We start from the raw sequence: 14,686 nt of genomic DNA, 5'->3' as shown, positions 1-14,686 counted from the left end.
GTAGTGTAGAGTGTGGTCTCTGTGTGCCCACGAATGAGCTAGCATGTAAAACAGTCCCCCTAAGCTTCTGATGGAGCCCTGGTGGCGCAGGGAGCAAAGCGTTGGGTTGCTAACGGAAAGGCTGACAGTTCAAACCCACCAGCCACTCAGCAGAAGAAGGCTAAAGGCAGTCTCTTTCTGCAAACGCTGACAGCCTGGGGAAGTTTATTTTTAAAATTACTCACTGTCCTATAGGGTCGTTATGAGTCAGAATTGACTCAGCAGCAGTGGAAAAGTGTATCATGAGCCCTGGTGGTCCAACAATTAGGCCCCCAACTGTGAACTCAAAGGCCAGCTACTCGAACCCACCAGAACTGGCGTTGCTCCTGTACAGGTTACCTACCGCCTGGGAAACCCTCTGGGGCAGTTCTTCTGTGCCACATGGGCTTGCTTTGGTGGCTGGCATGCAACAAACTCATGATATCGTTGTACTTCTTCACTCGGACCATTTTAAAATGGCATCCCTTTCTTCCCCACCCCTCATGCATTGAGCACCCTTTATTTTGAGCAAGGCCCTGGGGTGAGTTCTCCTGTGAAACCGGGGGTTTGGTCGTTGCCAGCCCTTTCCAGTGGGTGGAAACTCTGACTCCCTGTGTATTTGGAGGCTCCTTTCTTTTCCAGTGATCTGCCTCTTAGGGAATTGCGACTCAGTCACTTTTATTTGTATAAATAGAGCACTTGTATTGTCACCACCACGGGCAATTAAAATGCACGTGTTATAAGTTAGTCACCATTCTCCTTGCCTGCCACCACTACCAACCCTTTGTCAAAGTGCCCAGATTGCTCAAAATAGTATGGTATACGTGAAATTGTTCTTTGCAAAGATATTTGGTTATTAAACATTAAATAGCAACCAAAAAATCCAATTCACAAATAGAAGAAATTTATGAACACATCTTCTGATTAAAAAAAAATGATAGTAGTCATAGTAGTAGTGTGAGAGTGTTTGAAATTACATCCCTGCTTACTAATTTGCGAGGGGGCTTCCACACACTTGTGGGACTATCCCAGTCTCTTCATTGTTTGCCAGCGGGAAGCTTGTCTCCCTGGCTTGTGCCTTTGGAGCTGAAATGCCCAGAAAGAAGATGCTACTGCAGGGAGAGATGTGGGGGACCCTTCTTAACATGCTTCATACATTCTCCTATGAAGTCGATGCGATGCTGACTCACAGAGACCCTTCAGGGCAGGGCAGAACAGCCCTGCGACTTTCTGAGACTGTAACGCTTTGCTGGAGTAAAACATTTCAAAGAAAACTGGAATTAAAAGATAATGAGCTAGTTCCACAATCCCAGACATTTCTGGGTATGTGAGCTGCAGAAGCAAATGCCAGCAAGTTAAACTTCCTTTTGGCATTGTGAGGGGAGCACCACCAAGTTCATTACTCACATTTAACGTCTTCAGTCTGCTAACAGTACCTTTAGCTGTGGGTCATTATGTACTATAACAAGCCTTTGTCATCCTATATATTTATAGTCCTCGTTAAGCACACTGATCAGTCAGAATCTCGCCATACCATTACAGGATGGAGGGAAACCAGATTCTTATTCACTATAAGTAGTTAATTGCCCCTGGTACTGAAAAAGTCCATTTTTAAGTGAGCTTTCCCTTTACTAGTTGAGATTTTGTGCTGCTAGGGGGTTTGTTATTACTGTTGAGTTGTGGCATTTAAGAATACATACTAATTTCCAATCGTCAATCCACTTCTATTTGTCCAAAGTAAAATATGAATTGTAAGAAGCAGATTTACTCCTCTGCCAACCAAGTCTTAAAACATATCTCCTCTCCAAAACAGCACACTCTGGATGCCTGTAGGGGGATTCCAGGTTCCGTTTTGCCTCTTCTTTTTATTCTACTTATTCCAGAAAAGAGAAGGTTTTTTGTTTTTTTTTTTACATTATTTTTCAGAGCTACATCAGCATGGCATTGTCTGGCTCTTTTACATACCTGTACATCTGATTTTCTATATATTATAGTAATTGCTTATTAGCTGAGTATTAAGATTAGGAGATGGGATGTGAGTAAAGAGTTCTCTGTGCTTTGCTGTGATTGGTCCCTGGGGATCATAACTCTGAGGACGTCTTGGCTAGACGCGGCTGGAATTACCAGCGGAGTGGGCAGAGAAGAGCTCCGGCGCTTGGTGGTTGAGCTGCAATGCTGAGGCAGAGGCTGGGGGTCAGAAATAAAGGTTCTCATCAGTCAGCAAGAGGGGATTTTTCTGACACTGTTTAATGAAGACATGCTCAGTGAAACAATATGGTTACTCTATATAAGTAAAACAAAATATGATTTTTTTATGAAAGCTTTGCAGCTTTGCTCTTGTAACAAAATTGCGCTCTCATGATCCCTTCTCTCTTTTTTTGGCACAAACTAAACATGAAAACTTTAAGTTAACATATGTAAAACATATGTCAAGCCAGGGGTGCTGGTGGCAAAGTGATCGCACGAACAACATTCCACTGCCACACAAAGCATGGGCAGGTCCAACACACCATCCACTTCTCGGGAGCAATATGAAGCAGTCTGCCTCCTGAAAGATGTACAGCCCTGGTGAGCCGAGGGGCCAGTGTGAGCCTGTCCCTCAGGACCGCTCTAAGTCAGAGTCCGCGTGACAGCAGTGGGGAGAGGGTGGATTTTAAGCAGCCGAGGCCAGATAGTCGCATGGCAGCCTTGTTGTTACTCTGGCTTTGAGCAATTAGGTCGAAATATTTTGCTTTCAAAGCATTTCTCTATTGGATTATATACATGTATAACGGGACATGATCACATTAGCCTTTTATCTAGCTATTATATGTACTCGTGTACAAATGACCTTCATAACGGGGTGAAAATCCTGTCCGTGAGAGGTATTTTGGCCTCATAGTAACTTCATAGTGAGTGGTGGGCCCCTAGTGAGCTGGAAGGACCACGCACACATGATGTGTCCCCACGCCCGAGCACCCTGGGCGTTGTCTGTGATGTCAGGCCAGCCCCCGCCATGAGCTGGGTTTTCCTTGTGAACTAGAAAAGGCAAACCAGTTCAAGAGAGGAACAAAACTTGTTTCCTAGCCAAGCTTCTTGATGTCAACGTTCATGCCCTTTGCCTGTTCTACCTGTACCAATAAGTGAGACACGGAAGGGCCTGGCGTTGTATGTCAGGTGGAAACTGTGACTTTCTACTCCTGTGAAGAGTCGCTGTGTAGGAAACCTGCAGGAAGCAGCTCTACTCTGTCCTATAGGGTCGCTATGGTAGGGCGTGACTCAATGGCAGTGAGTTGTGAGTTGTGTTCTATAGCACACACCTGTAGATCGATACACAGATGTCACCATGAGGATGGGGGTACATTTGCGTGAGTGGAAGACCAAGGGTAATGACTCACTGACCCCCATGAAGCATCCTTCTCTGCATCTCTAGACAGATCATCGCTTCCTTTGTGAAGCAAAGATGAGTAGGCTACAGTTAAAATGACACCCCCCCACCCACCCAAATCGAATCCTTGTCAGCTCAACCAGAGGGAGAGCCAGCGGAAGGCAGCTTCATTACAATAAACACAATTTAAGCCGGGCAGAGGGAATGTCGAGACCCTTACCCTTCTACTGGAGACCTGCAAAGTGTACAAAACCTTGAGTTTTGCTCTTATAGGCAAACATTGTGGTGGTCCTTTTTAGCAGTGGGCAACTGGTCTGAAAAGAGAGCTGACGATGGGTGGGTCACCCACAGAGTCTGCAGTGGAAGTTCATGATGTTCACCCCACACACACACACACACACCCTTTTTGTTTTTCCTTCTAGCAATGGCTCAGCAACATCCGAAGACCTCTTCTGGAAACTGGACGCCCTGCAGATGTTTGTCTTTGACCTCCACTGGCCAGAACAAGAATTTGCCCACCACTTGGAGCAAAGACTAAAGCTGATGGCCAGCGATATGATTGAAGCCTGTGTGAAAAGGTAGACGTGGTTGTTCAAGTTGCTGCTTGATAGGCCCACGCCCACGATCCCGCTTTAGTGACTTGCATAACTGCGACCTATGGAAGGATCCTAGAATCGCACTCCATTTAGCTCTCTGACCTAAATCCGGAGGACCCAGGGAGGTGATGGGAGGTTCGGCCTTGGCCAGATGTGTTGTTCCAGGTCGCCCAAGGAATGCTCTCAGCAATGCCACCCATGCCCAGATGAGTCCTTTCTGTTGCGCTGACTGTTTTCTCTGTGGGAATACTGTGCTTCCACATCCCAAGGGGATACCTCGTGAGCCATATGGGAAAGATCTGTTAAGGGCTTTATACATGATGCATTGTGTCTGTGTGCTGCGAAGTGGCACGGCAGGCTCCAAAGACGCTCCTGGCTGTCTCTTGTTCAGGGATTTCCCACTGTTTGCTGGTACTTCTCCCCACCTTAGAGCAGCCCCCCAAGCACCCGTCTACAGTCTGTAGATCCTATAGCCAGAAATGGGTATTGAGCCTGTGGGTTATTCCAACCGGTTTTTGGTTTTTAATTAAAAAGAACAACACAAACTCGCTACTATGAAGTCATTTGTGACTCCCAGCAACCCTGAAGGTCAGGCTTAGGACTGTCCCTGTGGGCATCTGAGACTGTCAGTTTTGATGGAAGTAAAAAGCCTCACCTTTCTCATGAGGAGCAGCTGGTGGCTTCAAACTCCTGACTTTGTGGTTAGCAGCCTAAAGAATGACCCTCTAGTCCCGTGTTGTTGTTGTTGGGTGTCATCCAGTCAATTCCAACTCATAGTGACTCCAAGCACAATGGCACAAATCACTGCACCGTCCACTGCTCTCCTCGCCATCATTTCCCTGCTGGAGCTCAATAGGGCAGCCCTCCTGTCACTCTCCCTCTGAAGGGCCTTCCTCGTTGTCACTGCCCTTCTACACAGCACGCATGATGTCTTCCTCCAGGGCCTGGTCTCCCCTGACGACATGTCCAAGGTATATGAGACAGAGTCTTGCCATGCGCGACTCTCAGAAGCATTCTGACCCTACTTCTCCCGAGGCAGATTGGCTTGTCCTTTGAGCAAAGCCTTCGTATCTTCAATGTTCTTGGCTGGCACCGTTGTTCAAAAGCACCGATTCTTCGTCTGCCTTCGGTCTTACTTATTCAGGCTCCAACTTTCACATGAATAGGAGACCATCAAAAATACCATGCCTTGGGTCAGGTACACCTAAGTTCTCCAAGTAACATCCTTGCTTTTCAATACTCTCACGAGGTCTGGTGCAGCAGATTTACCTAACGTAACGCGCCTTTGGATCTCTTGACTGCTGTGTTCATGAACACTGATTGTGGATCCAAGCAATATGAAATCCCTGACAACCTCAAGGATTTTCTTGATTTCTTTTCTCCATTTATCATGATGTTACCTGTTGGTCTAGTCATGAGGATTATATGTCAAGAGTGCTTCTAAATTTCAACCTTACCCCCTAATTGGCCAAACCTTGTTTTTGTGTTTCCATCGGCCCTGCTCATGATACATGTATGAACGTTGTGGCCCAGAGCATTTGAATTACACGGACAGGTTGGAATAATCAAATAACCCTCAGATTCTTTCAGAAACCTCTATCTCTAGGATAATATTTAACGGTCTCATAAAGCAAGAATGCGGACTTGATTCTATAGTGATGTTCTTCTAAATCCTGTCTGTCATATGAGATTCTGATGTTTCCAAGCTGTGATTATTCTTTAAAAGCTTTAACAAAATCCATTCCAAAACACGGGTTCTGGAGTTTCTTTCAAAAACCTAATTTGGGTATTTGAAAATAAATAGACTCAGAGTGACCCAGAGGAGTTACACTTTCTGGGCTACACATTCCTGGCAAAATGGTGTAGAGTTTGCAACACATCCTGGTAGTGATTATTTTGGTTTGTCTGTGTCTTGGATTGGTTGGGTTGGTTGGGGTGGTTTCATTTAGGCAAGTCCTCATACACCGAGAATTTGTTCGACGTTCATGCAGAGAAGCATATGGTTGGTCTACTTGAAACTTAACCTCGCCATTTTAAATGAGACTCTGGCGTTTTCCCTGGAATCTGGAAGACTGGGCTTCATTTGAGTAGAGCTGATCTGGATACCTGCAGAAAGTTGGATTCCCAATGACATATCACCCATAAGCCTGATCTTTCTGACGTCACCCCTTAGGAGAAGCACCTCACAGGGTCCTTGCTCCCAAGTCCTGCCACCCGGCTCACTCCTCCTCTGCATGTTTGATGTCACATGTGTAGTGTTTGTTTCAATGGAACAAATCAGGTGGGACACGTGTGAAAATGCCTTCAGGACTAATGAAAATGTTTTCATGACTAGAACAAGAACTGCCTTTGAACTCAAGCTGCAGAAGGCAAGCCGAACAACTGACTTGCGCATCCCAGCCTCCGTCTGCACGATGTTCAATGTGCTCGTTGATGCCAAAAAGCAAAGCACCAAGCTCTGTGCTCTGGATGGAGGGCAGGAGGTAAGTGAAGCGCCCCTCTGCGGGCTCGGAGATGGACACGCAGCCCAGGCTGCCCTGCCACAAGGAGGGTGCTGTTTCCAGAAGGGCTCACATGACAGCGGGGGGCTGAAGGAAAACCCAAGTTCTCCAACCCCAAGTGGTTTGGTCCTTTTCCTTGCTTTCCTTCAAATGGGGCCAATTTTTTTCTTTTCTTTATTTTTTCTATAACGTGAAGAGGGCCTAACCTTGAAGAAGGGGTCGTTGGATTCCATATATACCTTTCAACAGCTTAAATGTCAAGGGTTTACATAAAGCTTGTGTTTGACAAGCAAATTAGAAAGCTATCTCCTTTGTTTAGACAAATCTGGAGTAACCAGCGTTTGCATCTCTGAAGGCAAGTCACACGTACAAATAGCACATGACTTCGATAGTTTACACAAACATTCTCTCTTTTTTTTTAAAAGAAGACATAGAAAGATAATCCGAAACAAAGCCTGACACCTTTTAATGAGTAAGCCATTATTTTCATTGATACCTACATACATACACACACATTTATATATCTATTTGGGTTTTGTTGTGGTTCAAAATCAAAATTTTCTCTTACTCCAGCCATGTTTTAATTTTGCGAACAGTGCTGATTGAGTGGAAGTGCATCTGTTTTTTTAGACAATCTGTTTAGCGTGACATTTTGTTGCCTTTCCCCCATTGTAATTACTTTTGTTTTCTCGTTTCTTTATGTTCCCTCGCATTCCCCTTCATCGTCCCCCCCCCCCCATGGCATGATCCAGTTTGGTAGTCAGTGGGTAAGTCTCATCTCTTTTATTTTTGTGTAAATGTCCATGATTATTATTATTTTAATTATTATTTTTTGTAAATGTCCTTTTCCCATTTTCATCTTCTAAAATCAGTTATATCCTTTTTTCAGGTGTTTGGCTTCTCTCTACATAAGCTTACCTTAACCTAGCAGTTACCCAAGGATCACAGAAATGTGCATAAATCATTTCCCCTTACATCATGTCTTCCCCGTAGTGTCGCAGACTCCACAAACTACCCGTATGATTCACTAATGGTTTACTGTGAGGACATCCCCCTACCATGAACTTAACCATTTAAAGAGAACAGCTCAGTGGCCATTGGCGCCACCACCACGGTGGTGCAATCACTCCACTTCTGTCTAGTGCCAACATGTCCCCATCATGCCACTGTAAGAACCCCCTTACCTGTATGATTTCTAGGCTAAAACTAGTAAAACCAAACTGTAAATAAATTATTTTCAAGAGGCCTACATATGTAGCATATCTTTGCATACTCTCATTATTCCTAAAGAAAGCAAACCCATTGCCATCCACTCCATTCTGACTCATAATGACCCTAAAGAGCAGATTTAAATAGTCACATAGAGTTTCCATGTCTGGCATGATGTAAGGATTGTTATAAGAGCAGTAAGAAAGCCACAGAGCCCACATGGAAGAAGCACACCAACCTGTGTGATCACGAGGCATCAATGGGATCAGGTATCAGGCATCAAAGACCCAGAACAAAAAAATCATATCGATGTGAATGATAGGGAGGCCAGATTGGAGACCCACGCCCATCTGTAAACAATTGGACATCCCCTTACAGAAGGGTCACAAGGAAGAGACTAGCCAGTCAGGGTGCAGTATAGCCCTGATGAAACATAAAACTTTCCTCTAGTTCTTTAATACTTACCCCCCCCCCCACTATCATGACCCCAATTCTACCTTGCAAATCTGGCCAGACCAGAGCATGTACACTGGTACAGATAAGAGCTGGAAACACAGGGAATCCAGGAAAGATAAACCCCTCAGGACCAATAAAGAGGGTAGTGATATCAGGAGGGTAAGAGGAAGGTAGGGGGAGAAAGTGGGAACCAATCACAATGATCTACATATAATCCCCTCCCAGAGGGATGAACAGCAAAAAAAGTGGGCGAAGGGAGACAGCGGTCAGTGTAAGACGTCAAAAAAAAGTTATAAAATATCAAGGGTTCATGAGGGAGGGTAGGTGGGAGAAGGGGGAAATTAAGCTGATACCAAGGGCTCAAGTAGAAAGAAAATGTTTTGAAAATGATGATGGCAACATATGTCCAAATGTACTTGACACAATGGATGGATGGACTGTGATAAGAAAGGGCTGTAACAACCTGTGTGATCGCGTGGTCCCAAAGGGATCAGTTATCAGGCATCAAAGAACAAAAAATCATATCATTGGCTGCACACCTCCATGATACGATCGCCAAAGACAAACGGGTGCATAAGCAAATGTGGCAAAGAAAGCTGATGGTGCCCGGCTATCGAAAGAAATAGTGTCTGGGGTCTTAAAGGCTTGAAGGTGAACAGGCAGCCATCTAGTTCAGAAGCAATAAAGCCCACATGGAAGAAGCACCCCAGCCGGTGCGATCACGAGGTGCCAAAGGGACCAGGTATAAGGCATCATGCAAAAAAAAAAAAAAGAATATATGTGTGTGTATATATATGTATGTGTGTGTGTGTGTGTGTGTGTGTATACCATAGTGAATGAAAGGGGAAGTGCAGAGTGGAGACTCGAGGCCCAAGTGTCGACCACTGGAGATCCCCTCACAGAGGGGTTGAGGAGAGGAGACGGGTCAGTCATCGTGCGATGTAGTACCGATGAAGAACACAGCTTTCCCCCAGATCCTGGATGCTTCCTCCCCCCAACTACCATGATCCGAATTCTACCTTGCAGGACTGGATAGGGCAGAGGTTGTACACTGGTGCATATTGGAGCTGGAGGCACAGGGAATACAGGGTGGACGATACCTTCAGGACCAGGGGTGTGAGGGACTATGCTGGGAGAGTGGAGGGTGAGTGGGTTGGAAAGGGGGAACTGATTAAAAGGATCCACATGTGACCTCCTCCCTGGGAGATGGACGGCAGAGAAGTGGGGGAAGGGAGACTCCGGATAGGGCAAGATATGACAAAATAACAATCTGGATTATCAAGGGCTCATGAGGGAGGGGGAAGCAGAGAGGGAGGGGGGAAAAAGAGGGCCTGATGCAGAGGGCTTAAGTGGAGAGCAAATGCTTTGAGAGTGATTAGGGCAAAGAATGTATGGATGTGCTTTATACAATTGATGTATGTATATCTGTGGATTGTGATAAGACTTGTATGAGCCCCTAATAAAATGTAAAAAAAGAAAAGAAAAAAAGGGCTGTAAGAACCCCCAATAAAATGATTTCTTAAAATTAAATAAAGAAACAGACAGCCATGTCTTTCTCCCATAGAGCTGCTGTGGGTTCAAGCTGCCCACCCTTCCTTTGGTTAACAACAAAATGCTTAACCACTGTGCCACCAGTTTCCTTCCTTCATCCGCATCAGAAGAATTGACAGTGAGATTTCAGATGAGACACAGAATCTATCATGATACCCCTAAATACTTAGCACAACAGGCTACACTCAAGATCCCTTCACATAAAACTCACTGCCAGTGGGTTGGATTCCAACTTCAAGTGACCACGTCGGATGGGGTAGAACTGCCCCTGTGGGGTCCTGAAACTAACTCTTTATGGAGATAGACAGCCTCCTCTTTCCCCCATGGAGTCGCTGTGGCTGGTGGTTTTGAACTGCTAACCTTGCGGTTAGTACCCCAATGCGTAACCACTACACCACCAGGGGAACAACCCCATTTTGAGTTCAATGGATGCAAGTGCCCGATGGGGTATAGTCATTCTGCCCACTTAGGGTGTGCCGTGAACCTCGTCGATCCCCCACAGAAGGAGCTCTTGAGGGCCCCACCCCAGAACTCCAGAGACACATGTCTGCAACCCTGTGTGTGCAAACCACAGTGGTGAGAGGATACCCTCGGGAAAGCCAAATATCCTTGTTCTCCACAAGTGTGTTAGCCAGGTCCCGACAAGTCTCGCAGTTGACATCATGAAGTCGGTCTCAAGGACACTCAACTGGGTAACAATGCTCTTAGAAACACAAGGACTTAAATGCTGAAAGGGAATGAGATGGCCCACTAGTCGTGAATATTTCAAACTTAATTTGGCCCAAATATAGACTTCAGCTATTAGACTATAATTTATAATCATATGCTTTGTGGTATATATGTACTATTTTACTTTACTCTTTGAATAATTCAGGGAAAAATGTATCTCTAACACCACTGCACACAACCTCCCACATATATTAACTGACACGTGCTGTAGAATGTTCGGTAATTATCATTCCCTGATCACTTAAAACATGATTTATTATCTCTAATTACCTGCCTGAGTTGGCAGCTGGCTTAGTTACTAACCAATGCCTCTGGTCTACTTGCTCAGGTTTTCCTAGAGCCAGATGTACGCCTTTGATTATCTGCTTGAGAATATTATCTTCAGCACCTACCTTCGCCCATCCATTTTCTTCTGCTGTAATCTTGCCTCTTTCAATTCATACTGAGTTTGTCCATGTGTTCTTAGGTTAGTATACACTTTGGTACCAGGCACACAATAAACACTTAGTAAATATTTGTGGAATGAATGACTGAATAATTTGTTGTCACCGCTTTAAAAGTCCTCACCTGTGAGAAGCAGCCCCCGGGAGGACTTATGAACAGAGAAGTCGCCACGGGCACAACTGACAAAACACTGTTGCGTTTTCAAATGAGTCTTTGCATTCGTTGATGCATGGTTTGGAAGAGTCATCTGCTACTGTTCATTATGTCTGCACCTGTACCTTCTCACAATTAGTTCCTCACAACTTTTACACAATTAATACAGTTCACAATGCGCAGGTGTAAAACCCATTAGTAACACTGAAGAATGCGATAAACAAGAATTTCAATGCAAAAGCAAAATTTTTTACATTTTTTTTCTCTCCTATAAATATCACCACTTAATTGCACAGGTCTCTCCCACCCCTCCCCTCCCCTTCCCTCTCTCACTCTCCTCTCCTCTTCTCTTCTCTCTCTCTCTCTCTCTCTCCCTCCCTCCCCTATCCCCACCACCACCACATACATGCACACAGATGTGCACACACACACAGAGTTTGGGAATTGTTGTGAATCACAAACTATTTTGCATGCACAAGCAAACCAACACATCCCGGATCCTGGTCTACAGAATGCATCACATCAATTGGTTGGGAGTGAAAAAACCGGATTATTAGACCATCTGGAATCACACAAAATGTCTACTACAACGTTTCATCCAGTGGTGGTCCATTTTTCTCTAATGTAATTTTTTTTTAAATTACTGCTCCGAAATCTGCGCTACACTGCCATTGCTGAGTTAAACCTTCTGCACTTCCTACCCACAATGCCACAGCCCCTCTGGCTTCCTAAACTAGGAATCCCTTGTCCTTGTTATGTGGCACACTGGGGTGCAAACTCATTCTGCAGCAGCCGGAAGGAACAGTGTTTCTGGGTGATTAGGGACTGAATGGTCGCTCCTGTGACAGCTGTGTGCAATGAGGTCAGCAAGCTCAGGCCAATCCCTCAGGGACAGATGTTGAGCACGGGCTCAGACTCCTCGTTACTGATCACTGCAGAAAAGCACATGACTGCATGGGCTGCTGACGTTCACCTCCTGGAAGGAGAGCCACTTCATCCAGACTCCAGTCCCTTGGGGAGGAAAGTACGTTAATGCGGCAACCTAGGGGGCCTTATTGTGTGGGATTTGTACTCAATTCAAGGGGAATACCACCATTTCCAGAGCTACCTTTCCAATCCCTTTCTAATCCACCCCAAAGAGAGGGATCAGGCTCTTCTCAGGATGCTGGGTGCCGCTAGCTTCTCTGAGTCCTGCTTGCATTGTCAATCAGGGGAAAGGGTTCTCCTGCCCTCCGCACAGGGAGGTCAAGATCGGAATTGGGCAGCGGTGCCTGCTCTCAGAAGTCCCCTCCTTCTCCATCTGCTGGTGTACCAAGCTGCACAGAAATCTGCTTTCCTTTTTCGGGAAACAGTGGGAGAAAATTAGCTAACAACAGCCTGGAACCTTCCCAAGCCCAGGGGGAAACCAAGTCTTGAGATCCAACTTGATGCTCTTCTGATAAACCCAAACCAAACTCCTTGCCATCCAGTCAGTGCCGACTCGTAGCAACCCTGGAGAACGGAGTAGAATGGGCCCTGTGAGTTTCCAAGACTAACTCTTTCTGGGAGTTAGAAAGCCTCACCGTTCTCCGGAGGAGAAGAGTAACTGGTGGTTTTGAACTGCTGACCTTGCAGTTCGTTAACAACCCAAACCTGTGGCCACTCCACCAGTTCTGAAAAGAATGGTGCCAATTTGTAATGAGGGGAACAAGAAGTAACAATAAATGCTATGCATTTGTAGTAGGAATGCAGTCTTTTAATGCCCGTGGGGGTGAGGGGGTGGGGGGATCACCTATCCATTTTGGTTTAAGTAATGCAAGTTTCTGTGCACATAGATTCCTTTCTTGTGCATTTGCGATCTGAATATTTGTGTCTAAAAGCTAGCAGGAAACTCCTGATACATAACCTTCTCTAGCTAACTTCCTGCTATGTCATCTCTGTGGATTACTCTCTTTACACAAAAGAATACATAAAATATGTATCCTTAGCCACTCCCCCACCTCTCAGCCACATCCTTCCAGACTACAGTGCTACTTAAACTGTGCATCAAGTGCCAATTCTGGAAGGTCCAGACAATTTGTGATGTCATGTCTATCAGATGTAAACATGTATACATGAATTGACACTAGCAAAACCCTATATGATAAAAATCCAACAAACCTCCTGACCTTTGGACTTCAAAAAGCTCATAGAAAATATCCCCCTATCATTCCATTTTTTCCACACACTTTGTGAAGTTCCATTGCGCATTTAAGATTCATGCTTTTTGTCTTTCTTTTTATGTTTCGTTTGTCTCTGTATTTCCTATTTCTCTCGCTCTTGCCTTCCCTCTCTATTTATTGCTAGCTCAACTATCAAAGAGAGCTGAAGTCTACAGGTTGTGCATTACAGGAGAATTCAAGGCCTCCTACTGCATGGTCAGCAGTTCGAAACCTCCAGCCTCTCCTCAGGAGAAAGATAAGGCTTTCTACTCCCATAAAAAGTTACAGTCTCAGAAAGCCAACAGTAACAGTGCAACCCGTCCTGTAGGGTCCAGTGAGGCTGAATTGCTTCAATGGCAGGGAGTGAGTGATAGGCTCATTGATGTTCTCTGCCTTGCAAGAGACACCATATCAAGACCTCCTTTTTTCATTTTTAAATCATTTTATTGGGGGCTCTTACAACAATCCGTACATCAATTGTATCAAGCACATTTGTATGTATGTTGCCATCTTCATTTCCAAAACTCTTTCACTTGAGCCCTTAATATCAACTCCATTTTCCCCCTCCTTCCCCTACCCCCCCAACCTCTTGAACCCTTGCTAATTTATAAATTATTTTCATATTTTACCGCATCCGCTGTCTCCCTTCACCCATATTTCTCTGGTTTGTCCCCTGGTTGGGGATGGTAGTTGTACATCGATCATTGCGATCGGTTCGCAGTTCTCCTCCTTCTTCCCCAACTTCCTCTTCCGCTCCTGGTATTGCTACACTCATGATGGATCCTGAGCGTTTTATCCGACCTGGATTCTGTGTGTCCAGAGCTCTGGTCTAACTGGATTTGTAAGGTAAAATTGGGGTCATAATAGTTGGGGGAGGAAGCATTAAAGGACTAGAGGAGTGCTGTGTGTTTTGTTTGGTGCTATACTGCACCCTGGCTGGCTCTTCCTTCCTTGTGACCCTTCCGTGAGGGGACATCCATTTGTCTACAGATGGGCTTTAAGTCTCCACTCCTACCCTCCATTCATATTTAAATAGTTGTTTGTTTGGGGTTCAGTGGCCCCATTTGATGCAGGGAGTTGGGGGGAAAGGGGGAAAAGGGGAACCCTTTAGAAGTTTTGATATATAGCCCATCCCCCCAGGGGGACACATACCAGAAATGTGGGTGAAGGGAGGCAAGGGACCAAAATGTTTTGGAAATGTTGATGACAACATATGTACAAGTGTGCTAAATACAATTGAATGATGGATTGTTATAAGATTTGTACGAGCCCCCCAACAAAATGATTGATTGAAGAAGAAGAAAAAGAAGAAGAAATGAAGGAAGAGAAAGAAAGAAGGAAGGACGAAAGAGAGAGAGAGAGAGAGAGAGAGAGAGAGAGAGAGAGAGAGAGAGAGAAAGAAAGAAAGAAAGAAAGAAAGAAAGAAAGAAAGAAAGAAAGAAAGAAAGAAAGAAAAAGAAATTGCCAGAATTTGCTAGGGCA

At 45.1% G+C, this 14,686-nt stretch overlaps 1 protein-coding gene across 15 annotated transcripts in view; it reads left to right on the top strand.

Moving 5' to 3' along the window:
- Positions 1 to 14,686, top strand: part of CADPS2 (calcium dependent secretion activator 2) — a 520,508-nt gene that overhangs the window by 443,495 nt on the left and 62,327 nt on the right. For 12 of the 15 annotated variants that reach the window (XM_075557705.1, XM_075557700.1, XM_075557694.1 and 9 more), the window contains 2 exons: positions 3,808 to 3,963; positions 6,317 to 6,464. In XM_075557705.1, coding sequence (XP_075413820.1) covers positions 3,808 to 3,963; positions 6,317 to 6,464 — 304 coding nt within the window. Of the gene's footprint in view, positions 1 to 3,807; positions 3,964 to 6,316; positions 6,465 to 7,234; positions 7,250 to 14,686 lie in introns of all 15 variants that reach the window. The other 3 variants (XM_075557702.1, XM_075557697.1, XM_075557691.1) reach the window with 1 other exon arrangement.

Source organism: Tenrec ecaudatus, chromosome 9, assembly GCF_050624435.1.
Source record: "Tenrec ecaudatus isolate mTenEca1 chromosome 9, mTenEca1.hap1, whole genome shotgun sequence".
Lineage (NCBI taxonomy): Eukaryota > Metazoa > Chordata > Mammalia > Afrosoricida > Tenrecidae > Tenrec > Tenrec ecaudatus.
The sequence above is the reverse complement of the archived record's forward strand: the minus strand, read 5'-3'. Positions and strand labels throughout refer to the sequence as shown.